The sequence below is a fragment of the Fusarium redolens genome, assembly GCF_020744475.1.
Source record: "Fusarium redolens strain MPI-CAGE-AT-0023 chromosome Unknown BKA55scaffold_15, whole genome shotgun sequence".
In the NCBI taxonomy this organism is placed as follows: domain Eukaryota; kingdom Fungi; phylum Ascomycota; class Sordariomycetes; order Hypocreales; family Nectriaceae; genus Fusarium; species Fusarium redolens.
In genome coordinates this window covers 102,215-129,433 of record NW_025763678.1, presented here as the reverse complement: position 1 = coordinate 129,433, position 27,219 = coordinate 102,215, and the positions used below count along the sequence as shown (strand labels likewise).

Below are 27,219 nucleotides of genomic sequence, written 5' to 3'. Positions count from 1 at the left end.
GAGTTTCGTGAGGAAAGACGACAGGAATGTTGGCCTGTCGCTAACCTGGACGAGCTCATGGATTTTTTGCATCCCGCAGCCCATCAGGTCCTTCTTCTAGGTACTCCTCCCCCCCCTTCAGCACATCAGTAACACCATGAATCGCGTTCTGCAGCCAGTACTGCGTTCCGTTTGGAGTTGCGAGGGTCTTAGCCACGACGCCATCTCCAACCAGGTATCTCTCATCCAGCGTCCCCAAGTACAGATCAAATATTGGGGTGTAATCAGCTGAGCGCCATGCAATCGATGTGCCACAGTCACCGCAGAAACCACGGAATCGACCTGGGGAGGACATGTACTCTTTGAAGGATGGGAAAGTGTTCAGTGCTGGACGAATTTGCTGGGGAGATATGACGAGGAATTGGGCGACTAGGGAGGATGTCCACTTGCGACACATGGTACCTGTTTTATGTTTGTTAGTTATTTTGGAGTCTATTGATGGAATAGACATACATTGGCATGCTGATGACTGTTCGCAAGTGAGTTAGTTAAAGTGATTAAAGACCACTCAGGCATAACTCACAATTGGTGGCCACGGGTACTCTTCGCTAAAGTTGACGGTGTACCGAATAGCACCACAGAGACATCCGCCTGTGATATCAGAAGGGGTATCTTGGTTGTTGTCGTTCATGATGGTCTTGTAGTGTGCGAAATAGATGATCAGGGAGACAGAATATATAAAAGTCGACGGCCATTGGTATGAGAACCGAAAGGTCGTCGGCTTAGCGTTGATGTATGCGAGAAAGCAGAACCGATTGGATAATATTCCCGTTCATTCAAGACAGCCAGTCATGAATTGCACAGGCACATGAAGATGCTATGCACATTCGACTCTGGTCAGCATCGTACATTATGAAATGATGAAAAAGGCGATATGAGAGATGCACTAGTTGGAGGCGATTTAAGTTAAAGTTCTACCCTCGCAATAAAAGATAAACAAGACAAAGTACACTTTATGCCCCAGAATCCTACAACCCAAAGAGCCGCCCAGTTACGGGATGCATCTGTACACGAGGACTCGGAGCCTTGTTGGGTACACCAGTGAGGCGAGTATCGTTGAGGAGCAAGAGATATATCCAGATTAAACATTGGATGCCAACGAAAAGCGAAACATAAGGTAGCCCAATAGTGCGTTTGGAGCAACGAATCACTCCAGGCTAACGCCAAAAATACGGCATGATGTATGAGCCAGTCCATCAATATTCTGTGTGTATGTTGTATTCTATTCCTGCGATGATATTAGTTGACATATCTCTCAGAGATAAACCCCGTCCCAGTCATTGTTCATCAACCTGCTCATTACTCTCACTATCAGTTAAAGATTCATCATCTGGTTCTTGGTCAGAAGACGAGTCATAGTGGCTCGGAGGCTTGTGAGGACACATGTTAAGCTTCAATCCCCCCTCTAGTTTTTCCGACCATATTCCCATCACAAGTTCAGAGAAGCCATCCATACCACAGCCATCAATTACACAAGTGACTCGCCCATTGCCGACGAGCGTTTCAAGGCCGACCCTGATAGCCTGGCTTGCAAGTCTCTTGCTCTCAACAGTGTGTTTAGGCCATGGCTCGCCGTTGCTCAGATGCACATGAAGACGCAAGTTGGGCTCCTGCTTCATCTTAGACAGAGTATGGCACAGCATTGTGAACTTGATGGGTTGTGGCCTTCCTGTCTTCTCAAGCTCGCTTCCATAGCAGGCCAGATCGCTGAATTCGATCGATACTGGAGTATCGATGTGTGTGAGTAAATGTTTCAGGTCAGGGGCAATCTGATATCTTTGAAACTCCATAAATTCACCCGAAGCTTCAAACTCGAAAGTGTTTGTCTGATAAAGAATCTTGATACCCTGCTCAAAGCTAGCGGCAGTATAGCCATTAGTAAGAATGGCAGTGAGCACTAGAAGGATGACTTACGCTCGCTTGCAAGTAAGAATGAAGGCTGATGACAAATTCGAGTCTCACACTGCGCCCCAGGGTCAATCCCCCTTCTTCCGACTTCCTGCCGAGATACGCAACATGATATACAAAGAACTTTTCGGGAGCAGGGTAGTTCATATCTGGTTCCATCGATGCAATGAAACTTATGACCAAGAAGGAGCTCCAGATGATTCCAGGGTCCAGTGGCTACACTGTGTTTGTCACCTTGGTCGTAAGGCGGTTCCTCATTTCCACGAGGAACATGACCACGAATGGTCTTATCTGTCCACAAACATCCTCAGGGCATGCCAGTTGACGTAAGTCTCAATAATTTTATCTCTGGTCTTTTTCTCTAGCTTACATTGAAACAGATACACGGAGGGCATCCCAATCCTCTACGGGACAAACACCCTGTCTTTTCGCTGTCCTGCAGATCTATCCCAGTTCCAAGATTCCGACCGTCATTTCTCACGTCTAGTCCAAGCCTTCGACCTATACGGGGCGTACAACAGCCGGCACTGGCGAGTAATTGATACCAACAGCCGTACGTACCCGCTAGCACACGATGATCGCACGTGGTTGCTGTCCATGGAATACTTCGACCTAGCGTTTCAAGCAGTTTGGCTCTTAAGACGCCCTGCTCTTGTTAGCAACGCCATTGTCGCGCCCAAAGTCGTACGTCTATTTTCCGAAAGCAATGACATATTTCTTTTGTTTGGCTCTCTTGCTCTGGATGAGTTGGAAAATATGCCTTCTGAGAAACTTCAGATCTTCGTCAAGCGTATCCCTGAGAACTCCTCTGTCACCAAAGCCATCAAGAAGATCCGGAAGAGGTTGCCAAACACGAGCATCGAGGTTGTCACGAAAAAAGAATGAACAGTCTGGGATCTTGGAGAGAATGACGAAGACGAACCGATATCTATTTCCCCCTCCGAAGCATCTGATGTCGAAGATTAGGACAAATTTTTATCTTAATTATCTAACGAGGCTTCTCTTGCAAGCATGAGTAATCTTAAGAAGGACCTCATAGGGACCTAGCTCATGATACAGAATTGTACATGCATCATCTGTCGTGGCCCATATCAACCCCAAAACAATAAAACAACTTGACCCATCTATCATAATCCAATACGCACCGTATACAACAATACAACAACACTCTCATTTCCTCTCATGAACGTCCATCCTATGCAATAATACAGTAGCCTCTTACGTCCTCTTGCGAACAACATCCCGAACAATATTTCTACACTCACTCGGATCCTCAAACACATGCCAGGCATCAACCGGCACATTCTTGAATGCCTTCTCAAACCTCTCTAGCTGGTTCTTCTCTTTGATGCCAATAGCAGCGACGTCGGTGGCTTTGCGAATGAGTATCATCTTGACCCAGCCTGGGAATGTTCGATAGCTACAAGCGAGTCAGTAAAGAGGTACCATATCAGTCTGAGTTACTTACATCTCGCCGTATGCTTCAGGATCGGATTGTGTCGAGTCGCCGATGAGAATGAGCTTTCTCTTTGGTAACCACGAGTGAATCTTCTTCATGCGATCTGCCTTGTACTCCTCAGTTCCCATTGTCAGCGCCGACAACAAACCTGCTACTGTGCGCCAGCTCGAATCTCGGAGGATCAGTGTGCCTTGCGGGAAGTAGCGGTCTCGGAATTCTCGAAGAAGAGGGTATAGGTTGTATGGAGATGCTGAGAGGTAGAACCAAGGAGTGTCGCGGGGGAGAAGAGTCTGGAGTTCGGAGTAAAGCTCGGACATGCCAGGGACTGGTGTTGGCTCGTCGACAAAGGTAGTCTTGAGGATGCCCAGTGGATCACTGGTCAAGGTGACCTTGATGGTGTCGTCGACATCTGAAACATGTTAGTATAAACAGCCGATAGCTAAGAATCATTGGAACATACCTGATATAACAGCCCAACCCTCGGGTCCAGCATAGTAAGTCTGCATATCGCGAAGGCCTTGAGTGCCTTGAGGTACCAACGCCGTGGCATCAACTACCGACCCCTTATGGGCGTGATGAAGAGGCTCAACACTCGTCGTAATACCATTAATACTCGTCGGTCCCAACTTAATCTCCTTCTTCTTATGCTCGATCCAGAAAACTCTCGCTGCTTGAATGTCCCAGAGGAACGGGATGATTCTCTTCTCAATAACATCGCGCTCAGCCGCATCGTCCGCCAAACCCAACGTTGAGGCGATTCCAGATACTATATCCGCCACACGACACTTGGGCTCGTTCTCAAACACGGCAGCGACAAACTCGGCCTCCCACTGATCGGTCTCAGGGTTTCGGTATGCCGTGTTATCCATCAACCACACGATATCACCAGCGTCGACAGCTTTTCCGAAGGGATTCCATTGCGCAAAGCGCGAGAGCCACGCCGAGACATTGATAGGGGCGGAAAGAGCAGCAGCTTGTGTCTTTTGGAAAGCAGCGGATTTGGGATCGGGCAGATCGTGCTCGATCTTGTCAAAGTTTCGGGTCTTTCGAGTGCGCAGTTGCATATCGGCTGCGAAAGCGCGAGGATCAAAGTCTAGTTTGTCCGCCATCTTGAAATGCGATAACGAGCTGAAGATATATACTACAGGATGAGTTGCCTTGGGGAGGCAAATGAGGTCTCGTGCTGTATGAGTCCTAGGAGCAGTGAGGCTGTATCAGGAGCCGCAAGGTCTCGTGGATGTCTAGGTCAGGTTTCAGGGCGTGAAAGTGCGAAAAATAGGCAGCGAGACAATGTTTTATGTTTATTCTCGAGGAGGAAGTCTCATGGATTACAAGAGAAGGTTCAAGGCCTCAGTCACAGGAGGAAAGCTCGTGTGTTAAGGACCTGCCAGCAGCTCAAGTCTTGGCTTTAATATACGTGACCTCATATGGAGGTCAAATCAATAGCGCAGGACATTGTTTAAAAGGCTGCGACGTGCTTTGTTTAAGGTCTTGGGCTTGTGACGTCGGTGCGTGATACTAGCGACGCCGATCTTTTTGGCTTGTGGGGGTGGAGAGTTACCCGCGTGGGCGCTATGCCTAGAAGAATGACCCGTCCGAAGCCAAGATTGGACCGTTTGAGTGTGGCTTGCAGTGGGCAGTGCTTTAATTCTGTCAAAAACAGGAGTCGGAGAGCATTAGAGTGTGTTCATGTCGGCATCATATTCGCAGTTGACCTCTCGGATGTTGGATTTGCCAGGCGAGAAGAGACCCTTGTAGTGATCGATCGAATATACAGGGGTTAGATCAACTGCCGTATTACGTCACATCCTTAACTCGACCGTTAACTGTTGGATCACAAGATGGCCATAATGTAAGGTACCAAACCAGGAAAGAAACGGACATGTAATCCTGCAGGTTACGAATTAACCTTTTTGTTGGTCAATCAACTTTAACTTAATCTCTTACCAACAAATCTCGACGTTTCATGGTGTCGCGCTTCCTGGTAGTAGATCCGCCATCGAGCCGGCGATCTCGGCCTCGGGAGAGCCCCTTGTTAGTGCCTCAAGGTTCGGCCCGTACGTCGAGAACAGACTTTGTAGGCACTGATGGGGCTCACAGGGTTGTCAAATACGTATTGGCACTTGTAGCTTATAGATACGAAGATGCTCGTTCTCGCTCGTATTGATCAACTAAAGCGATTCTATCTACTCCTAAACGCCAACCATTCATCCTGTCTTTAGTCATATATGCATTTCCATGTCTCTAACCACCGGGTATCAACCAATACCAATGCAATGCAATGCAATGCAATGCCAAATGCAAACTGGAAACCAACTCATTATACACGCTTGCTTGAACTACCATCCCCCATATAACCATCCCTGTTTCTTCTGTGGATTGAACAGCTCATCTTTGATTTCTTGCACAACCGCTTTAACCACACCCTTCGTGGCCCTTTCGCTTATCGTAAATGAGTCGTAGAACAAATGGTCGTTCTCAACTGCACAGTCAGCCGTGAGCTTGCCCTGATCGATAGTGAGATCGGACATATCAGCCTTGACACATGAAGTCCAGACATCGGCGAATCGCATCGTCGCGTTTGGTGACATTGTGCCGCGTCCTCGCAGGTCTACCACAGCCGCATGCTGCATCTCACCCTCTGTCATAGCGTCGAGAAGTACCTTTCCAATGTCCACCGCCAGCCCGTTACGCATGGGGTATGGAGCTTGGATAACACGCTCGTCCTCGTATGCCTTCTTCGCCGAGTCTTTTGTGTCTTCGCTGTGATCAACTGGCTCAACACTCTCTGCTCTCTTGCTCTTGCTTGACACTTTCTCCTCAGAAGCCGACTTCTGGGGTTTCTTGGTCGATCTCTCATTCCACTCAGCAACTGCGAAATCCACCTCCTGGTTCCAATATTTGGTCAGTTCCGCAGCATTTCGAGTATGCTCTACCACACTGTTGGGTGCTGGTGGCGCCTGTCGAGCTTGCCACGCCGGTGTCAGGGAAACGTCGAATATCATGGGTGCTATAATGCGAAAGCTCTCGAACTTGCGTTTGTCGACATTATCCAAAGCGCCGGGTGCTGTCAGCTCTCTAATCTGGGTGTCGGTCGCATTTGTCCAAAAGTCCGAGAACGCGATAGAAGTTGGGTCTAGTGATCGTTCGTATAGTATTTCAGCCTGGTCAAGGATAACTCTCGCCATGTCTGTTATTATATCCTCCGACTTAGTCCTTGGCATTGCGGCCATATTCCAGACTTCCCAAGTGCCGAAGCTGAAGATCCAGAGCGTTTCGCGTGGGGGAAGCTCAGGTGGTGGCATCGCGAGGAAGGTTTTCACTTGGCTGGCTAGGTCAGGGACTGTGTCTGGAGTTGGGTATTGTTTAGAAATGTAGCTGTAGTCGAAGGCTGGTTTCTTCTTCACGTCTGTGTGTTTTGTGATGTTGAGAAGATCCTTGACACCTTTTTCATAGAGTTCATTGCTGATGAGGCCCCTGTTCGGTTGGCCATCTGGTACAAATGAGAGATAAGAACTGCAGTTGAGCTAAGTATCTGTTAGCAAGTAATATTGGTATCACATTGTCGAACTTTGGTGACCTACCTCATCACACAACTCTTCTGTCCATGTTTTGCGCTTGGGATCTTTGACGTTACCAACGACATCAGGGGATCCAAACACCACAATCCTCAGATTTAATTCGGGTTCTGGCTCATGTCTACCCCAGGAAAATAATCCAGTGTAGCCGTTTCCGAGCTGTCCACCTGATAGTCGATTTGGTAACACGCCGAAGATAAGAAAGCTGGTCAAGAAGATGGCAGCGATCTGAAGGGTGAGCTTAGGCGCGCCGCGCCAAACGCGAGTAGAGCAAAAGATGAAGAGGTTTTTTCCACCAAGTCTACTCATGACAGAATCTTGACTGGCACGACGACCTGGGAGTTGATGGTCGAGCTCTGCGGGTGATTTCCATCGTGCTTGAAACATGATGCGCTAGAGTCGAAGACAAGCGACTAAGAGAAAAAGGCACGGTGATTTCGAGAACTGATGTGGGCCATGGGCAAAATGTATATGTCGTTTGGTGTTGATGTGGCTGAGAAATTGTAGACAAAAATAGGTTAAGTCTAGAACTGGAAAATGGAAATCCTATGCCGATGATCCGGTGCTGAACGCCCAATTCGTGGAAATAGTCTCTTGAAGTGATTGAGTGCACGTTTTGAGAGGAATGTTGCCGGTGGGAAGCAGTGATTAACTTTGAGCGAGGCGTTTCGAAAGCAGGACGGATGAATAACCAGAAACGGCTTAAGGGGAGATGTCGAAGAGGGGTCGAATTGAAATATATGAGTAAAGGCTAAGATAGGGTCTTATGCGAGGGTTAAAGGTTCAAGACGAGAGAGTTTGAGGTTAACAGGAGCAGCTCCTAGAACAGAGGCTATTGCGAAAATAAGGCTGTAAATAAGATGAATAGAATTTATGGGGGAATAAGCGATTTATCAGGGATACGTCTCGGGGGTAACAAGTCTAACGTTTCTACTAAAATTAAGTGCAGTAACCACCGATAAAATAGATGCAATTGCCATCGCCAAGCCATCTCTCATCACAAATTGTTGCGCGGCCAAGACCTTTCACAGACTTGGTATCGCGGGATGTGGTGAGCCTAAAGCGATTCAGGAAAGGGAGGACAAGGTAGAGATTAGAGGCATCCTTGTATGGAGAGTGGGTTTCCATGTGGCCAAGAAGATAAACCAGCGAATCTCATCGAACAGGCCAGCATCTGTCTCCCACTCTCCTGAATCTTTCGAGACGATTGAAGCGAACAAGAAACGTCAAGGTTACAGCGGGATCCGGCCGGCGCGTCTGTACCCACATCCCGGTGCCGTCTTCCGGCCTCGTCATCCGTGAACCCGCCGTTCCCTTCACTTTGTTTAAATTAGTCCCAAGAAATGCGTCGTCAGCAGTGGAGTCTGAGCCTCCCCCCAGTCAAGTCAAGCTAGAACCGAAAGCCACGGGTGAGCACAGGCCAAGAATCTCAACTTCCAGAACTTGACTTGAGATCTATTGTTGATGGTTTGTGGGGAAGTGAATGAATGAGTGTTACCCAGCCGTTGATCACTGAGTGATGTGATGTGCTGCAGGTTTGATCCATTGTTTGTTTTTTTGTGAGCCGCAACCGGTAATAACGCACGTGACAAACTTCATACCTCCAAGGTAACGATACACCCGTTTGATCACCAACGGATATTGATTGTGTTGCACAGATACACACACAATCACTATTGTCTTCACGTCCTCTTTCATCAAACATCAATATCTTCTCGTTCATCATTTACTGCCAAACTAACAGATTACTACGTCATTCTTATCTCCCCACGTTCGGAACGCTCGGTTACACCAGATATAATCTAATGAGCGCCCAGCCTCTACCGCCGACATTTCACTGGTAATCGACTCATGATGAGGTCTGCCCAGGAATCCTACTGCCTACAGGTCTTGGGAGCACTAACAAAGGACCCAGGTTTTGTGTTACTCCATTTTCAACAAGCAAAAGAGATTTTATAATACAACAATGTATCCCGAGATTTTCCTCAAACATAAAACAAAAAGATCTTCGATCAAATATCACGGGCCGAGCAAGCCTTCACCAAGAACCACCACATATCGAAAATGGCCTAAGAATAAACGGACCTCTCTAACGATATTCCTTACCTAGGGGACGCAGGAAAACTTAAGGCCTTTATCCTAAGTGACAAAGATAACCAAGCTAAAGGCCTTGTAAGTCTACACTAAACTTACCTAAATCTTTTTGTCACTTAGAATATAGGTCCCAAGTTTTCTTGCCTTCCCTAGCTTACCTTTGAATTCTGGATCTTTTGTTTCTGTCTATCTGTGACAACAGAATGCCGTGATTCCGACACTTTCAGCCATCGTAGGTACGTATTGCACACTGACCGGATTGCTTGAGGCTCTCAGTTCGGCAACGCCGCGTTGATACACCAAACCTCACAGCCTTGTGGCGTAGATCAGCGTTGAAAGTTGAAGACTTCTGAAACTGTGGCTGTCGCTTTGTTTGCTTTTTCTATTTTTGAACTCCATAGATGACAGGTAACTGAATCATGAGTATCAGTGACCTGGAGTAAGAAGCATCATCGCTTTTTGACGTGAATGTATTGTGTCAGGCCCCGATGCCACAAATGCGATTAAGCTTTGATCGACATTATGATTAACTTACATAATTCTCAGCAGCGTTACGTACACAAGCTTGAATTGGGAATGTTACTCAATGACGCATAGAACCTAAGGAGGATCGCTCGATATGGCTGCTTATTAATAGTTGAATAGCCTCACCTTGTTATCGACGCTTCATTTGTGTACCTATTAGACGGAATATGTCTACTCGAGAGGATAACATCGGCTTCAGTCACCAGTTAGGAGAGTCAATTTAACATGAGCCATCGCAGATAAGCTTAATCGCCATGGCCAACACCTTCCCATCTGCATCCACATATTACAGTAGGTATGTCATGATAGTTGGCATAGCGGCTGCAAAGTTTATGTGATTAGACTCTGGAGGATAACCTTATCGGAGTGGTTGGCTGCCACCCACGTACTTTCATCGTCTGGGCAAGTTAGACTCGGGGTGAGGCATTGAAATATCGTATAGCAGCCCATGAGAGGCCATGTCATGTGTGTCAACTGGTCCTGCATATGATTTCCCCCGATACACTAGATGAGTTGAACCATGCTCGGAGATTGCCACAATAAGAGTGGTAGAGCCAAGATGCTTAGCGAATAAAAATCATGTCTTATAGCAATAACGTGTCTGAGACTTCTATAAGAACAGGAACAAAGCTCAACCCCTTTGCCAAGCCGAGATCCATTGTACAGACTCTACGCCCAGCCATTAACTGTCTCGATTACCACTTAGACGTAGAGAATTGAAGGGTGAGCTTGTGTAAGTGGAGGTAATTAAAGTTGCCCTTTGCCCAAGGCAAGGGAGGCTCTCTTTTTAAGATGAATTTGCCCCGAAAATGGCAAATATTCATGATCAAGGAAAACGCATTGTTTGCGCAAATTTTTGCTCTTAATACTGCTGTTAATTGGAAGGGATAGGGAATTCTTTTTATAGACTTGGCGCAAAGCCTGGTTTACTTTGCTGTAACAGAAGCGGGCCCCACTATCGACGACAACGCTGTAAAAACTAAAGCTAAAAGTCCTACTCGTCAAAGCTAATTGTTTGGTTCTTTCATTGGATTTATTGATTGTAGCAACTGACAATACAGTTGATGTAAATGTCCTCTTGAATGAATATCATTGTTGTTTCTGCTGATTGGACTTGAAAAGCCGCGTCAGAGTCGTATTTGAGTGGCTTATGCACGTGCAACTCATCCTTGCCCTGCCTTGCCTTTCCTTGCCATTGCCAGGCTTTTGGATCGGGTCCCTTGAAACTGTAAATCCGTTACCAACCACGCATCGGGGTCAGGTCCATCAGGTTGTCACTAGGTCTCCTCAGCCTCCTCCCAACAACATCTCATCCCATCATCTCCGTCACGGCAATCTATATCGACTATACCGCCGAACTCTCTAAGCCTCTGCATCAGCACCAGCCTCACCCAAAAGATACTTCGGCTATCGCTGCGTTGCGTTGCGCATTTAGAAACAAGCTTACGCTCCCTTGCTGCCCACTATCGATACCCGGCTCTTCTCACGCCCAAACAAGACACCCTATCGATCGACCACCATGTTTACGTTGTCTCTTGCGACTGCGACCCCTTGAGTCATGCCATGATCGCGTCTCGATCACCTCCTTCGCCTACTGTTTGCTTCGCCCTACACTACACCATCGGGTGCTGCCCCACGCATGCGCTGCCCTTTTCTCACTACGTATCGGTTCCCTTACGCAATCTCGAGCGCTTCCGCGCTTCCCCCCACCCAGCCGCCGTCGACATTTTGATTCACTCTCCTTGACGCAGAGCTCAGCCGGTTTTTCGGTATGCTGTCCCATCTGAGGTTCCACAGGCGAGGGCCCTCGAATCCTGCCTCGCCCTCTCCCGATAATAATCCTACTTCACCTACACCCATTGCGCCTTTCTCTCCCGATGCACTCTCTCCGGAACTGCGACCGACCTCATCGAATCCTTCTGCATTACCTCCTACTCTACCACCCATAGCCCGTGTTACTACAGAGGACCTTGGGAAGTCACGAGATAGTCGCCAAAATGCTGCCACAAGCCCGCTAGATCCTCCTCGACCGCAACCGAACCCCAAATCCTCATCTAACAAGGGATCATTCATTGGTGGTGTCGCTCTTAGAAAGTATCAGCGTGATTTGGAAGCTCAGGCTCTTGAAACTGCGGACAACGGAAAAGGGCCCAGTCTACATGGACAACATTCAGCATCTCAACCATCATTGACCTCAAATAACGCTCCTTTGCGACCATCGCCACAAGTTTTGAGGAATACAAAAGCTGCATCCTCTTTCAGTACACCTACAGATCTTCAGCACCCAGCCGCTGGGCCTACCGGTCGCCGTCCTGCAGGTACCCGACTGGTTACAGAACTCCCCTCGCTTACACAGACAACCAGCAACACCGAAAACCCCAAGCCCAAAAAAGGGCTACCTTTTCTCAAAAAACCAATGTCGACTTTATTGATGAGGCGCAAGAACAGTCAGCATGCTCCTGACTTGCGCCCATTACCCTTGGCTCGGCGCGGGGAGGATCCGATATATGACCCTCGTATCATGGGAACTCGGGTCCATGATTTCAGTGCCCCGCGACCCAAGAGAAACACCCCAAATAGGGAAACAGTGCAGCCTCCTGTCGCCTCGCCAGTCCCTAATTCCGCTCCCCTTCCCACCCAAGAGAGGTTTCTAAACCCGGCTGCCAATCAGGCAGATCAGACTCCTCTTTCGGCTACACCTTTAACACAGCGAGAGCCTAGTAATGCTTCCGAGTCTATTTACTCCCAAGATTCCAGGGCTCTCAAGATGACACCAAGCACAGCATCTACTGCTGCTCAAGTCCCTGCAGAAGAGATGGCCGCCCTCGCCTTGTCAGATGCGCCCCCCGTGCCTCCCAAGGACAACGCTCCCATCTCGGTTCAGCCAAGGTCGCCTCAAGCATCACGGTTGATCGACGAAGAAGCATACATCCATGAGAGATCAACTTCCCCTCGGGCTGGTAGATCAAGAGGTCCCTCACTGTCTGGATTATCAGGCAAAGATATTCCTTCTGCGATCCCTCGACACATGAAGAGTACCTCGTCAAGGTTCAGCTTTGATATGATCGGTGCTGCAAAACAAGAGAAGCTCCTTGAGGATAGGCATCGGCAACGAGAACTCGAGAAGAAGACGGCTGAACCTGCTGCAGCTCGAGACTCACGTTTTGATGATTCTGATGACGATGGATTCGATTACGATGCGATGATGGAGGACGATGGTTTCGAGGAAGAGATTCCTATGGTCGGTGATGACTATGATGATATGGACGACGGCAAATTCAACGATGGATTCGATGACCACATAGACGGCCATCTGGATAATAACATGAACAACACGCTAAATGACCCCATGGGCGGGCATCTCGACAACAACCTAAACAATACGCTGGGCAGGAACATGGTTGACGACCCGGACGATGAGCTTGATCCAGATAACGATCAAGAGAACTTCTCTGGCTTCGTCTTCCAACGATCGGGCCCTACATCATCGTTAACTAGCCCGCGCAGCGCAGGCTTTCTACCAACCCCAAGGGATGCAGAAGGCAATCGGATCGGATATGCTATGAGTCAATACACACCAAATATACTCGGAGAATTGTCTCCCAACCTCCCCCTCGACCAACAACTGAATCAAGAGATGCAGGCCGGTGGACTGGGAATTCAAGGACTGGACGTTCCGAGAGTGCCCAGCCTGGAGAATGAGGCCGCATTCCAGAAGAACCAAGACTTGCCACCAATTGACACAGGGCGCCGGTTAAACGATGACGAGCTCTATTATGATGATGGGATGCTGGAATTTGAGAGGAACGAGTTTGCTGAGGACCTTGCTGCCCCTCCAGAATGGGATGATACCCCTTTTGACGAGTCGATATTTGACAACAATGATACCGATCAATTCGGCCGCCCGATCGCAGGGGCATTTGCGAATGCATTGCAACGATCCGCGAATCAAGATGAGCCGCAGCGATCGTCGGACATGACAGCGCCATTCTCTGCCGGTTCAGAGATGTCCAAGACTACGGCCCATACATCTCTCAGTGTTGAAGAAAAGCAACCTGTTGAACCTGAAGTTCCCCGTGACAGCCCCAAACCTCAATCACCTCCTGGTCCCTCAGCTATGGCCCCTTCATCATCACCTCCGAGTGGTGACACGATGGCGGCGTACCAGGCTGCTCTCGCTGCCGCAACTTACAAGGCAGCAGCATCGGGCAAGTTCCAACGGAGTTCCTCGCCAACGGCTGACGAAACCATTCTATCTGAGCCGAGTCAATCGCCTGATACACCAGACCACGATAATTCTTTCAGGCAGGACGACTATGAGAGCTTTGATGATTACGGTGGCTACAACGATTCTTATGAAGACATGGCCGATTTCGAGCTTGATGATGATGCTATTATTGCTGAGGCCAACGCAAGCGCTCTGGCTAATGACTGCGATGGGTGGTATGGCCAGGAATTCAACTTCTACTCAGCCCCAGCTGGCCAACAACAAGGACCCGAGTTTGAGTATGCTAATGGTGGCTTCTTTGGTCCCAAAAATGGATTGGACCGCAGTACAAGTGGACGCATGATCTCAAGAGAGCCGAACTTGACACCTATCACAGAGCGGTCGGAGTATTCTAACAGAAACTCGTTCATGAGCCCTGGTCTGCCTGGCTTCAGCGGAACACCTCTCCAGAGCCCTGGCCTAGCTCAACTTGCCCTTATGGGTGATCGCGGCGACGAGATGACATTGTCTGCCCTACTCCGTCTTCGATCCAGAGCGTGGGGTGACTCTCAAGCCAGTCTCGTGTCTAGCCAGAATGGGTCCCCTCGGTCAGAAAGAGGTGACCTATCCAGCTCACCATGGGGTCAGAGTATTATGAGCCCAACGACCTTCCACACTCGAAAGAATTCGGTCCTGTCCACCATTAGTCATGACTCGGACAGTGTGAGCGCGTCAGGAAGCCCGACTTTGACAGGTGGCATTCCCGGGTTGACCTTGTCTCCTCCTCCTGTTCCGACACTGGCCAAACTCGACACTAGCGTTAGAGGGGATGTCCCGGTAGCACCTCTTAATATTAGTAGGCCCCCATCAAAGTCTTACGACAACCCTATCTCGCCGATATCCGACGCTGAGAGCATGCCGGCCTCGGCGATGGTGAGCCCTCTGGAGACTTCGAATAGGGCCAGCATGACAGAGCCAAGCTCGGCCCCAAAGCGTCCGGGTATGGGTCATCGACACAAAGGCTCAGCTGATAGTATATCATACGTCAAAGAGGAAGATAGTGGAGCTACGCGCTGGGTCATGGAACGACGACGCACCGGGGAATCTGGGCAGATTGAGATCCTCGAACGAGAAGTTCTTGAGGGAGGGCGAATATAGGATATGATTCCCTGTTGTTTTATGAATGAGTAGATACGGCCAACGGAAAAGGAACAAACTGATACACCATGGCATGAGGAGTTTGGATTGGGATTGGATATACACAGTAGACACCGGTGCGAGCCGTAGGCCCTCGGAATAGGAGCCTAGGCCATGGACAAAACAGAAGGGAGGAGCACAAAAGTTATTAACGGTGTTGCGGAGCTATATATGGGAGACACAAGTACTTATGGCTTTTGTATTGTTGTTTGTATATACTTATGGATGATGAGAGTCTCACTCATAGACAAGCATCAGAGATATAACAGAGCGTTTAAAAAGGAACGACTCATTCTACTGTTGCCTCAATATTGCGGCGATGTATGGTGCTCGGCGTAAGGGATGTCTTGTGCTATGACATGTACTGTAAGATGGTGTTCCTTCCTTCCTTCATCTAGATGTAACAGGAAGGAAGTCGTGGAAAACTCTTGACCCTTGCCTGCCTCTCATATTCAAGTTACAGTTGCACGTCTCAGAGAGGGCAGGCACGAAACTGTTCAGTGCAACTGCCTTGAGGTAACGGCAAATCTCATGTCGTCTTCACTTCCCTCTTTTCTTGTGAGAGGCATTTGAAACTCTCGTCCTACACCGACAATATCAACGATCAAACCTCTTCCCTCTACACTCTCTCGAAAAATCGTCTTTGGAGCACTTTTGGAGTTTTCTTGGAACTCTTGTCATTCGCTTCGTTGTTCGCAACTCCTCCCTAAACTATCGCTTTCTCCTTTCCGTTCTCACTCTTTTTGTCTCCTAAAAATGCTTTCGTTTTTGGTGCGAGTCGCGACGCTTGCTTCGTTAGCTACTCTGTCTCTCGCAGATGATGCCCCAGTGAATGATTTGGAGGCATACAATAATGGCTTCCTCGGTCAATTCCCCTCACAGGAATTCAAGTCTTCGGATGTAGTGGCCCCTGTCTTCCAAGTCAGTACCTTTAACCCCAACCTTGTCGATGATTCGGGGTTTCTCTTCTTGACAATGGAGCACGGCGACAAATCGGGGCCTGCCATCTTCTCCAGCAAAGATCTCAGCCTTGTGTATGCTGACATTTCATACGCCAAAACATTTGACGCTCGTGCTCAGGTGAAGAGCGGAGGCAAGTATCTCACTTTCATTGAGGGCGGTCGCTGTCATGCCTTTGATGCCAACTACCAGAAGAAATGGACAGTTTCGATCGAGGACCTGGGGACTACACAGGGCAGTATCCATGAGTTCGAATTCACAACTCAGGGGGGGACCGCTCTGATGACCGCTGTCCAGGATGTCAGATACAACTTGACTGCTCTTGGGGGGGAAATGGATGGTTGGCTGAGCGATTCCATCTTTCAAGAAGTCGAGCTCGAAACTAACAGGGTTACCAACGTGTGGAGATCCTTCACACATGTCAACCTGACCGACACCATGGTCGAATACAGCCCCAAAAAGACGTTCATGCATGGTGATGGTTTCGACTGGTTCCACATAGACAGCGTGTCGAAGGTATGAACTCCCTTCTTGGCTTCTCAACCGTCCATATACTTACCAGGAACAGACCTCGAAAGGTCATTACCTGGTTTCATCAAGGAGTCTTTCGGCAGTAATTCTCCTCCAAGCGGATAGCCTGAACCCACGATGGGTCCTCGGAGGAAAGCGCAACCAATTCAAGGACCTCAGTGGCGGCAATGCAACCAACTTCGCACATCAATATGACGCAAAGTTTGTCCAGGGCAATGAGAGTCAAATCAGTTTCTTCGACAACCAGGTCACCACGAGCGGATCATGTAGCGGAGGAAATTGTTCTCGTGGTGTTGTTGTGGAACTTGACTATGAGGAAATGACAGTCAGGCTTTTACATGAGTTTTATCATCCTCAGGAGATCTCATCGGGTTCAGGGGGCAGCGTCCAAGGCCTGGACAATGGCAACTTCCTCGTCGGCTGGGGAGCGAACCCAGGGATTACAGAGCATACGTCCAATGGTACAGTTGTCATGGATATTCAGCGAGGAGTTATTCCACATGTAACCGACGGCGACCCCGATCTTGATATGTCTGTGTATCGCGCGTGGAAGATGGAATGGATTGGCCGACCTCCATGGGGTCCTTCTATCGCTTCTGCGCTTCCAGGGAATGAGGCGACAAACGCTACCATCTATGTGTCCTGGAACGGCGATACTCAGGTTGACCGATGGGAAGTGGTGCGTTCAGATACACCCTTACTCGTGACTGTTACTGACTCTTCAACAGTACGTTGGTGAAGATGACAAGAATGCCACTTCTTCTCCGAGACTTCTCGCAAATTCATCTCGATTTGGCTTTGAAACAGAAATCATCCTGGAAACTTTGCCACTTCCTAGATCCGCACGAGCTGTCGGTGTAAGTAAAAGTGGTAAAATCCTCGGTTCAACAGCTACAGTTGATCTTGCAAGTGGTGAACTCCGCGGCAATAGCAGCAGTACCTGGATTTTGAGGGCGAACACTCCCGATGGAGAACCGAGGGATGATTCTCACAGTGAAGAGAACCAAGATGACGAAGAAGATTTCGCGTCTCATACGAAACCGTCAGTTAGCTCAGTGTTTGCTCTTCTACTCACTATTGCCTTCAATCATTTGTTCTAGGCTGAGCCTGAGTTGGTGGTGAGTCGAGGTTAGAAGGTCATTTTTGGTGCCGATATCTGGCGGAGTCTTTACATGGCAGGGCAAGTCGAACTATTCAATAGTATGAGCACATGCAGGTACTTTCTTAAAGATAAAGGGCTTTACTAGAGATAGTTAATCCAAGTCAAATTTATTACATGCTCATGGCTGAAGTGGCGATGATGGTATGTATAGGGTGGCTGGCTGACTAATCTCAACCGTTCAACTTCATTGCCGTCATTACAATCTCATATAACTTCATCCTTTTTCAACCTTTCCAATTTCGTACTATACTTCAACTTGGTCTCTTATAGACCATGAAGGCTCACAAAATGTCTATGTCCCTTCGACGGGCGCCCTTTGTATGTCGGCGTTGCCTACAAGCTTCTCGCCAACCCAGAGCGTTGCCACTTACTCACTATTCAACGCAAGCTGGCGCATCCAAGACAGAGGATCAACAACAAGACAAAACGGCAAAGAATGACGAACAAAAGGATGATGAAAATACAATCGAGAAGGAACTTGGGCCCTTGGCTCGACGATTGGAAGAAGCTACAGAGGAAGCTCTCTTTACCGGTGGAAGAGCCGGACGTCGGGCCGTTGAGGATGCTGGTTTCTCGGAAGAGCTTAAGGAAAGGCTGTTGAACAAAATTGCAGATGCCAATTTTAAATCTGAAAATGCCAGCGCCTTTGCCGAGGCTAGTCTCTCGTCAACAGCAGGCGAGGGCACACGACATATTGCCTCGGCGCAGGCATGGACAGGAGAGGAGAGCACAGCAGATACGGTACTGCGAATGCTCGATGATGGGAAGAAGCCTCTTTCTCCAGGTTTAAGGGGCAAATTTCAGCCTCCTCCAGTGGACATGCGGCTACACAAACAACCGCGGCGATCAGCCGGAGAGAAAGTAGCCAAAGCGAGGGACAAGGTGAACACCTATGTTGGAATGGGTAGTCAGAAGGCAAAGAATGGTATGAGTGAAGATGAAAAAGAGGCTTGGCGGAAAGAGTTGAGGGAAAGGTTTGAGCCTGGAGCCCGAGCGTTGCCAAACTCCATCACGGGGCTTGCAGCACTGGCGAATGAACGCATCGAGAACGCTATTGCGAGAGGACAGTTCAAGAATATCCCTCGCGGGAAGGGAGTTGAGCGTGATGCTCGCGCTGACAACCCTTTTATCGATACAACGGAGTATATCATGAACAAAATGATTCAAAGGCAGGACATTGTTCCACCATGGATAGAGAAGCAGCAGGAGCTTGCTAAAGAGCTCGGTATCTTTAGAGCCCGACTACGGAACGATTGGCGACGATTTGCAGCGAGGATGATTGCTTCACGGGGAGGATCATTGCAGGAGCAGATTCGAAGGGCGGAAGAATACGCCGCAGCAGAAGAGGTGCATAATCCAATTATACGAAAGAACGCTGATGGTCAGGTTGAAGAGATCAAGGCTGCCTCGCCGGTTGTTGGAAGGCCATTTCGGGATTCAGCGTGGGAGCAAACTGAAGCGGCATATCATAAGCTGTCGATCGAACGTCTTAATGCCCTGACACGAAGCTATAACTTGATGGCACCAGATCTAGCAAAGAAGCCGTACTTTTCACTTGAGCGAGAAATCAAGGCGTGCTTTGCTGAGGTTGCGCCTACAGTGGCTCGAGAGATTCAGGAGCGTGCGACGGGTGGAAAGGCGAGGAGTTTGGGAGGAGGGGGTCAAGCGGGCAAACAGACGGGTTTGTTAGAGACATTGACTGGAGGTGGCGATGTCAAGGTTCATGTTGAAGCACAGGAGAAAGCATATGGGCTGAAGGAGTGGTGGAGAGACGTATGGAAGAAGAACTGAAGCCAATAGTCAGACGAGGCATGGCATATTGATTGACACGAGTAGCATTGTATATAAGAGCTACATCACCACTACCCAGCAACTGCAACACAGACCTGACTCATAACGTAAGAAAACTCAGACACTTAATTCCCATGCAAAGCCCCCGCCTCTTCCCCAGACGGCTGGCACCTTTATAGATCAACTACTTACGGCCCCCGCACGAACTATCGTGACCAGGTAGTGACTAAGAGCAGTCCCACCTTGACATGTGTATAAGTTCCAAGATCAACTGTGTTTCGCTATAGGCTGGTCTTAGTTTTGAACTCTTGGCTCTATCGAATAGTGAGTTGCTGACTGTAAGTGCCTCAAGACTATACAGTAGTCTCAAGTGGGGTCAAGGAGTATTTTCGTTTGGAGTTTGGGGTAACTCCAACATCACGAACTGAAGCTGATATGCGTACAGGTCAGTAATAGCCACTGCTTGGCCCCGAATAATGTTTTAAAGACACCAATTTTGTGGCTTCCAAGGCTCTTCAATTCAACATCATGAGAATAACCGGCAGAATTCGCTTTCGCCACTGAGCGAGGGATGAAATGAACGGTGAAGGTTTGTCGGCCCTACCACGGACGTTGAAAGAGTTCTCCAATTAACCTGGTAGTTCCAGGGGTTCGCAAGTTTTAATGGCGCTAAATGGCTGCCAACTGTTCTAGCTTCTGGGCGTTGGAGTCAAGTAGGGTTAGTACAGATGAGGCTCCGCACCCTTGGTAAGTTTTGAAGAGATAAGCTTGAATGCCGTTGTCAACGTTTACAGCGTTCTGTTTGAAGCAAGGCGGTGTATCAAACACACAATTGTGGTCTCATGTAAAGTGGTCTCAAGGCTCAAACATGCTTCTTTTGAAGTATGAAAGAACCAAATCTGACATGAATCGAGAGGTTTCTTCCTGCGGTTAAAGAACCATCGGCCCACTTGAGAATAGCAAGGGTGGGCTTGAGAGATAATGTTCCTCGACATGCGCCATTGGCCTGTGGCCTCACAAGCTCCCTGACAATCTGTTAGCAAATGCGACGACCACAGGGAGAAATTGCGAGCTCCAGAATCTAGAGTCGCACTCCATTATTCAATGATTTTGCCATACTTGGTCTGGCATGGCTCGTCCCGCTTTGATCCGACCATCCGCCCCTAGAATGAAAGTTGTTCACCTTTGGATCCATTTTTTACCAGAAAAAGGTCCCTTTCAGACTCCATCAGACTTTCTCTCTTCTTGCGTTCTCTCTCTGCTTTGCTCTGCTTGTTCTCTGTCGCTGCTACGTACTGGTGCAGGTCGTGTGTGAGTGAAGAGTGACTATCATTGTTGTCGCCCACATATTCTCTGTTGTTTTCTTGTGTCTCGTTGTGGTCCATCCGAAGTGTCACCTTTCTCGCACATGTTGAACTTCATATCTGTATGACCTCGTTCAACATTGGTCCTCCAACACCGCCTCGAGCATATTTGGACAAGCTTTGATCATATTGCTTGGCCCCTCTCCGTCCGTTGCAGTGCTCTCCCACAATCGTTTTCAGCTTTGTAAGTCAGGCGTTGATTGGCTGATAAGCTCATCTTCACGACCAGACTCAAGAAGCTGAAGCCATGGCGGACAACCAAGACATGGTGACGCCGGCCCCGGCAGCGGCCCCGCCTTCAAAGGGCACCCCCGAAAACACGGCCACCGTGGATTCGGCCGCTGCGGACAACTCCAACCCCAGCAAGACGCATATCAACATCGTCGAGCATGCCCGTTCGGCAGCCCACAAGGAGCGTACCATGACCCTCCGCCAGGGCATCAAGCTCTATCCCAAGGCTATTTTCTGGAGTATCCTCATCTCTACATGTATTGTAATGGAGGGTTATGACATCTCTCTCGTCAATAACTTTTGTATGTGATGACCGACCCCTTGACAATTCGTGTGTGACTGCAATCAGATGCATGGTGTGCGGTGTCAGCGTTCACAACAAAGCGAGCTATAGTTTCATCTCGCTAACACTTACTACCAGACGCCTTCCCGCAGTTCAATGAGAAGTATGGTGTCCTTGGTGATGATGGAGAATACCAGGTGCCGGCTGCGTGGCAAGCTGGTTTGAGTAATGTAAGTCATCTGCCCACAAGTCCTCAGTACATTCGCTCATCAACAACTCATAGGGAGCCCATTGTGGTGAGATCATTGGCCTTTTCATCAACGGTTGGATCTCTGAACGATTTGGTTATCGTTACACTGTCATGGCCTGTCTCGTCTGTGTAGCTGGCTTCACAACCATCTTCTTTACCGCCCAGAACGTTCAGACCTTGCTTGTTGCTGAGATACTGTGTGGTATCCCATGGGGTATCTTCCAAACATTGACCATCACCTATGCGTCTGAGGTTTGTCCTGTTGCTCTGCGCGGGTATTTGACGACGTATGTCAACTTCTGCTGGGGCCTTGGCCAGGAGATCGGCATAGGCGTCATTCATGCGATGCTGAAGCGCGACGATGAATGGGCGTACCGCATTCCATATGCTCTCCAGTGGATGTGGCCCTTGCCACTCCTCATTGGCATCTTCTTTGCGCCCGAATCGCCTTGGTGGTTGGTCCGAAGAGGTCGTACCCAGGATGCTAAGGAGGCATTGCTTCGCTTAACCAGTCTCGACCGCGAGACTGACTTTGATGCCGACGAAACTATCGCCATGATGGTACACACCACTGCCCTTGAGGAGAAGATCACATCTGGTGCATCTTACTGGGACTGCTTTAAAGGCACCGACCTTCGCCGTACCGAGATCGTATGCATGATCTGGGCCATTCAGAACCTGAGCGGCAATTCTTTCTCCAACTATTCCACCTACTTCCTGGAACAGGCTGGACTATCAGCCGACAAGGCATATTCGTTTGCCCTTGGCCAGTACGGCATCAATATGGCCGGCGTTTTTGGTGCTTGGGGTCTAATGACTCTGGGTATTGGCAGACGATCCTTAGTTCTCTATGGTCTCTGCGGTCTTTGTTCTATGTTGCTCATCATGGGTTTTCTTGGACTAGTGCCCGAGGCTCATCGAAGCCAATCATCGCTAGCTACAGGCTGTATGATGATCGTATGGGCGCTGTTCTACCAGTTGACCATTGGAACCGTATGCTATTCTCTTGTTGGAGAATTGTCATCCCGGCGTTTGCAGATCAAGACAGTTGTCCTTGGCCGCAACCTCTAGTAAGTCACGAATATCGTGGAAGACGGGGGCACTACCCTCAGTCGCCCTTTAGCCAGGACCGAAGCGTTGTCGCAGAGAGCTAACCATATCTGACTACAGCAACGTCGTGGGCATTGTCAACAGTGTTTTGACCCCTTATATGCTCAACCCCACAGCCTGGGATTGGGGTAATTATGCGGGATTCTTCTGGGTAAGAGCCACCTCGCCACTTCATGGCATATGTGCCTCGTTACTGACAAGAACAACAGGGCGGCATTTGCTTCTTGTGCATCATCTATACCTTCTTCCGTCTACCAGAGCCAAGCGGGCGCACATTTGCGGAGCTTGACGTGCTCTTCGAGCGAGGTATCAGCGCAAGGAAGTTCGCGTCTACTGAGGTGGATGTGTTCCATGAGACCGTGGAGGAGAATGTCATGAATCGGTACGAAGAACTCGCGGACGCGCCATCCGAGAAGGTCCACGACAAAGCATAAGTTGGCAGATTGTAACTGCACAACCCTCATGCACTCTTTCCCCCAGTGCAAGAGAAGAATAATGTTGTTTTGATGATTATGCTCTAATCTTGGTATATCCCAGTAAAGCATCACAGGATCACCTGAAATGCGCCACATGCAAGATGGAGAGATCTTGGTAAGGGGATATCTCGGATCTTGGTCGGCATTGACATTTGCCTTGGCACTTGCATTACAGAGGCGATGGCGTTTGGGAGTAAGTTCCATATCCTATGGACTCAAAAAATGTAGTTGCGAAAACGGGAGGCTTCAGTGCGTTATTTAGTTGAAGACGTCACGATAATTGACTTAATGATTGTCCTTGGTATATGCTGTGTTTTTTCGGGATGAATATGATCGGTGTTTGGAGCCCCCACGTTTTCCACGTTTTGGTAATTTCAGTTTGAAATGTTTGGATGGCCACTCCCATAAACCAATCGACACTTCTGAGCTCAATTGGCTTGTGGATTCCAGTTGAGATAGTATATACCGCAGCTCCAAGCTCGTATGAACCAGCAACAGCATATGTGCTGCAGTTGTAGAATACACGGGACCGGGCCGGTCACGAGGACGGAACCGGTGCAGAGGAAATGCGAGTGTTTGTGGGTGTGTCATGAAGATAGAGCCCGGTACCTGAGGCATGGATTCAGTGACGCAGTTGGGGCTAAAGTGAGCATAAAGACAGTAGCGGGAGCGGAATCTGGACAAGCGGAGAGACAATGGGTTTCGAGTTTCGAAGGGCGTTGTCCTGTCCGTATCCTGAGAGCGGACCCGCTGCTACGGACAGGCCCAGCGGAAGACCCAGAATGGGACGCGCGGTGAAGAGGCCGGAGTCGACCGGACAGCTGGAGGATAAATCGACAGTCTTTGGAAACAGGTCAGGGTCGGGTGCGGTTGCCGACGGTTGATGGGAGCCTTCTTTTCTTTTCTCGCTCCTTTCTCAGTGTGGCCTTATATATGCTGATCCTAGCAGATATATGGTTTTGTACCGATGGTGGTATAGAATTGCCGTTTAAGAGTATGAATATAAGAAGGTTTGTACTGGCCGTTGAAAGAAGTATCAAATGCCGGTTTATCTAGTGATAAATCGAATGCGGATGGACCGGACTCTTGACATGTGCAAGCTGCTTTGAACCGTCGTGCAAGTGTCCATATTTGCTTGACAAGGATCCATCTAGATCCCGGGTTTCAAGCGGCCTCGATGATTTTTGGGGTCCCGGCTTCTGAACTCAGATCATGCTATCCCAAAGTGGCAGGCAATTGGTGACGAAATATCCGTCCTGTCAATGTGGAAACGACAGTTCGATCTTGTTGACTCGACTGGATAAATCCATTGTTGTGTTCAGAAATGAATTATGATGGACAAAAGGAACAAGACCCAACAGGGTAAAGACAGAACCTGGAACCGCCTCAGGCGCACCACTCAGCATGAGGCGTTTGTTTAGGAAAGAAAGAACGACCTCGACCCTCTAAGAAACAACAGGGAAGGTTTTCAGTTCTAACACAACACCAAGCCTAGGACCTTACATAGGTAGTACTCCTCGACTTGGCATATGTTGTTACCTATAGAGCCTAAATGGCAGTTGACAGAACTAGAGTTGCTCATGCTTAAGGTTATAGTATTATGTGCCTATCTTTTAACTCACAGCTCTAGAGTTTTTCATATATAATGTCATCATCAGAAGTGCCAACCTCAGTTTCTAGCCAAGAGTCATGGCAAGTAGATCTTAGAGAAACATCCCGGGAAGGGTCAAAATATTGTGGCTTGAGCGCCTGTGACTGCCATTCTTCACACGCCGATGTCCGGGGTAACCCCACTAGAATTTCACGGGCAGGAGAAGCCCACCGAGAAATGCCCTGATCAAGGTGAGCTCATTCTGTGGGAGCTGCTTAAAGCCCCCATAAATTAAGGGTCTCGATCCAGTTTCTTGCATCTGATTGGACAACAGCTCCTCTAGCCCAGCTCCGAAGAGGCCCGATCGCCAAAATGTACGTTAGACACCACGCTTTGCCTAGTCACACTCCGCCATAGGATAGGATCGTCTCAAGTGATCCTACTTCTCCTCCCACGCTTTTTTATTCTCCTCTTCTTTCTCCTTCTTCAACCTCTTCTCAGTCATCAATCCATCCCTCATCATCACCCTCACAATGCTGTCCACTCTTCGAGTCGCCAGCCGCCGAGCTGCCCGTCCTGCTCAGTTCAACTTGGTCGCCATTCGCGCTGCTTCTTACTGGGCTAACGTTCCCCAAGGTCCTCCTGTATGAAGCTCCCTCACTGCTGGCGCACCTCTTCTGTATGATCCCATGCTAACCTCTCACAGGATGTAAGTTAAACCAACCATTTCTGAGCTTTGCGCAAGCTCTGTTGCTAATCAATTGCTTATTTTTATTCTGTACAGGCCATTCTTGGTACGTATGATGACTCCCACTTCGTGCGATGCGCTCCGTTTCTCCGAATACGGGGCGTTTTGCGCCAAAGTCAATTCGCTTCACCACCATAAATATCGATTTTAACTTGTCTCTCCAGGTATCACTGAAGCCTTCAAGGCCGACAAGAACAGCAAGAAGATCAACTTGGGTATGTCGCGACGTTATCCCCCACCATCCGAATGCGGAGGTTTCTCGCTATTTCTCGACCCCATTCTGACTCGAATCCCATACAGGTGTCGGTGCCTACCGTGACGATGCTGGCAAGCCCTACGTTCTCCCCTCTGTCCGTGAGGCTGAGCTGAAGGTCGTCGATGCCAAGCTGAACAAGGAGTACGCCGGAATCACTGGTGTTCCTGAGTTCCCTCCCGCCGCCGCCAAGCTGGCCTACGGTTCCAACAACCCCGCCCTTGAGCGCATCACCATCACCCAGACCATCTCTGGTACCGGTGCCCTCCGTGTCGGTGCTGCTTTCCTCCAAAAGTTCTTCCCTGGCGAGAAGAAGATCTACATCCCTACCCCCTCGTGGGCTAACCACAAGGCCGTCTTCAACCACGCCGGTCTCGAGGTCGAGCAGTACCGCTACTACGACAAGAAGACGATCGGTCTCGACTTCGAGGGTCTGATTGCCGACGTCAAGGCTGCCCCCAACGGCAGTGTCTTCCTTTTCCACGCTTGCGCCCACAACCCTACCGGTGTTGACCCTACCCAGGAGCAGTGGAAGCAGATCTCTGACGTCGTCAAGGAGAAGGGTCACTTCGCCTTCTTCGATATGGCTTACCAGGGCTTTGCCAGCGGTGACACCGACAAGGATGCCTTCGCTGTCCGCTACTTCGTTGAGCAGGGCCACAACATTGCCCTGTGCCAGTCTTTCGCCAAGAACATGGTACGCTAAACAATTTACATGTGATATCCAAGAACAGCCCGCTAACAATCCCATAGGGTCTCTATGGTGAGCGTATTGGTGCCTTCTCCATCGTCTGCGCCGATGCCGATGAGAAGAAGCGTGTCGACTCTCAGCTCAAGATCATCATCCGACCTCTGTACTCCAACCCTCCCATCCACGGTGCCCGCATCGCCTCCGAGATTCTCAACAGCCCTACTCTCTACAAGCAGTGGCTCGGTGAGGTCAAGCAGATGGCTGATCGCATCATCACCATGCGTGCTCTCCTCAAGGACAACCTTGAGAAGCTCGGCTCCAAGCACGACTGGTCTCACATCACCAGCCAGATCGGCATGTTCGCCTACACCGGCCTGACTGCCGAGGAGATGACCCGCCTTGCTGAGGAGTTCTCCGTCTACGCCACCAAGGACGGCCGTATCTCCGTCGCTGGTATCACTTCTGAGAACGTTGGTCGTCTTGCTGAGGCCATCTACAAGGTCAAGGGTTAAATACAAGATGACTAAAGTATAAAATGAGAAGGATAAGCATCCAACGATCACACTGCTTTGAAAAGCGATTCCTTGGATGCAAAAAGACAGCTACGACCATGAAAGCTGTCGGGGCGGATGGATTGAAAATACCCCAAGTCTTGGGCCAAAGTCCAGTATCTGACTGGGAGAACTAATGACGAGACGAAGAGAACCTGAAAATATATGTACGAGTAACCTAAATAGAAGACGTTCTACGCGTTTGCTACCTCTCCAGTGC

The 27,219-nt window shown here is 49.1% G+C and overlaps 9 protein-coding genes across 9 annotated transcripts; 5 read left to right on the top strand and 4 right to left on the bottom strand.

Moving 5' to 3' along the window:
- Nucleotides 1–55: 55 nt before the first annotated feature.
- BKA55DRAFT_543006 (Mss4-like protein) lies at nucleotides 56–670 on the bottom strand (the record flags this gene model as incomplete). The annotated part of the gene is made up of 3 exons (XM_046190537.1): nucleotides 56–441; nucleotides 493–508; nucleotides 563–670. 3 exons carry the CDS (start codon nucleotides 668–670, stop codon nucleotides 56–58), a joined length of 510 nt encoding a protein of 169 aa, XP_046045328.1.
- A 646-nt stretch (nucleotides 671–1,316) lies between these two features.
- On the bottom strand, nucleotides 1,317–1,988 carry BKA55DRAFT_520353 (uncharacterized protein; the record flags this gene model as incomplete). The annotated part of the gene is made up of 2 exons (XM_046188413.1): nucleotides 1,317–1,896; nucleotides 1,954–1,988. Coding segments are annotated over 2 exons (615 nt in total), but the record flags the coding sequence as incomplete, so codon positions are not given.
- BKA55DRAFT_693960 (uncharacterized protein) lies at nucleotides 1,972–2,832 on the top strand (the record flags this gene model as incomplete). The annotated part of the gene is made up of 2 exons (XM_046199977.1): nucleotides 1,972–2,273; nucleotides 2,328–2,832. 2 exons carry the CDS (start codon nucleotides 1,972–1,974, stop codon nucleotides 2,830–2,832), a joined length of 807 nt encoding a protein of 268 aa, XP_046045326.1.
- Nucleotides 2,833–3,165: 333 nt separating this feature from the next.
- Nucleotides 3,166–4,515, bottom strand: BKA55DRAFT_520771 (uncharacterized protein; the record flags this gene model as incomplete). Its single annotated transcript, XM_046188455.1, has 3 exons — nucleotides 3,166–3,367; nucleotides 3,416–3,815; nucleotides 3,867–4,515. The coding sequence occupies 3 exons, from the start codon at nucleotides 4,513–4,515 to the stop codon at nucleotides 3,166–3,168; spliced, it is 1,251 nt and encodes a 416-aa protein (XP_046045325.1).
- A 1,230-nt stretch (nucleotides 4,516–5,745) lies between these two features.
- On the bottom strand, nucleotides 5,746–7,371 carry BKA55DRAFT_520768 (uncharacterized protein; the record flags this gene model as incomplete). Its single annotated transcript, XM_046188454.1, has 2 exons — nucleotides 5,746–6,933; nucleotides 6,991–7,371. The coding sequence occupies 2 exons, from the start codon at nucleotides 7,369–7,371 to the stop codon at nucleotides 5,746–5,748; spliced, it is 1,569 nt and encodes a 522-aa protein (XP_046045324.1).
- Nucleotides 7,372–11,374: 4,003 nt separating this feature from the next.
- Nucleotides 11,375–14,968, top strand: BKA55DRAFT_520040 (uncharacterized protein; the record flags this gene model as incomplete). The annotated part of the gene is made up of 1 exon (XM_046188385.1): nucleotides 11,375–14,968. The coding sequence occupies one exon, from the start codon at nucleotides 11,375–11,377 to the stop codon at nucleotides 14,966–14,968; it is 3,594 nt and encodes a 1,197-aa protein (XP_046045323.1).
- A 365-nt stretch (nucleotides 14,969–15,333) lies between these two features.
- On the top strand, nucleotides 15,334–19,451 carry BKA55DRAFT_650594 (ASST-domain-containing protein; the record flags this gene model as incomplete). The annotated part of the gene is made up of 5 exons (XM_046197311.1): nucleotides 15,334–16,483; nucleotides 16,536–17,177; nucleotides 17,227–17,365; nucleotides 17,931–17,978; nucleotides 18,049–19,451. Exons 1-5 carry the CDS (start codon nucleotides 15,764–15,766, stop codon nucleotides 19,449–19,451), a joined length of 2,952 nt encoding a protein of 983 aa, XP_046045322.1. The 5' UTR covers nucleotides 15,334–15,763.
- A 673-nt stretch (nucleotides 19,452–20,124) lies between these two features.
- On the top strand, nucleotides 20,125–23,123 carry BKA55DRAFT_596969 (uncharacterized protein; the record flags this gene model as incomplete). Its single annotated transcript, XM_046196017.1, has 7 exons — nucleotides 20,125–20,198; nucleotides 20,246–20,300; nucleotides 21,045–21,348; nucleotides 21,468–21,559; nucleotides 21,613–22,649; nucleotides 22,750–22,840; nucleotides 22,899–23,123. The coding sequence occupies 7 exons, from the start codon at nucleotides 20,125–20,127 to the stop codon at nucleotides 23,121–23,123; spliced, it is 1,878 nt and encodes a 625-aa protein (XP_046045321.1).
- Nucleotides 23,124–25,152: 2,029 nt separating this feature from the next.
- On the top strand, nucleotides 25,153–27,218 carry BKA55DRAFT_577502 (pyridoxal phosphate-dependent transferase). Its single transcript, XM_046193618.1, has 4 exons — nucleotides 25,153–25,392; nucleotides 25,669–25,719; nucleotides 25,805–26,454; nucleotides 26,511–27,218. The coding sequence occupies exons 1-4, from the start codon at nucleotides 25,290–25,292 to the stop codon at nucleotides 26,958–26,960; spliced, it is 1,254 nt and encodes a 417-aa protein (XP_046045320.1). The 5' UTR covers nucleotides 25,153–25,289; the 3' UTR covers nucleotides 26,961–27,218.
- The last annotated feature ends 1 nt before the right edge of the window (nucleotide 27,219 follows it).

Excerpts from the sequence above, each read along its gene's own strand:
- BKA55DRAFT_577502 (XM_046193618.1), top strand. The coding sequence starts at position 25,290 with ATGCTGTCCACTCTTCGAGTCGCCAGCCGCCGAGCTGCCCGTCCTGCT. Across the intron at positions 25,720-25,804 it reads CAGCAAGAAGATCAACTTGG|GTGTCGGTGCCTACCGTGAC; the intron begins GTATGTCGCGAC and ends AATCCCATACAG. Across the intron at positions 26,455-26,510 it reads AGTCTTTCGCCAAGAACATG|GGTCTCTATGGTGAGCGTAT; the intron begins GTACGCTAAACA and ends ACAATCCCATAG.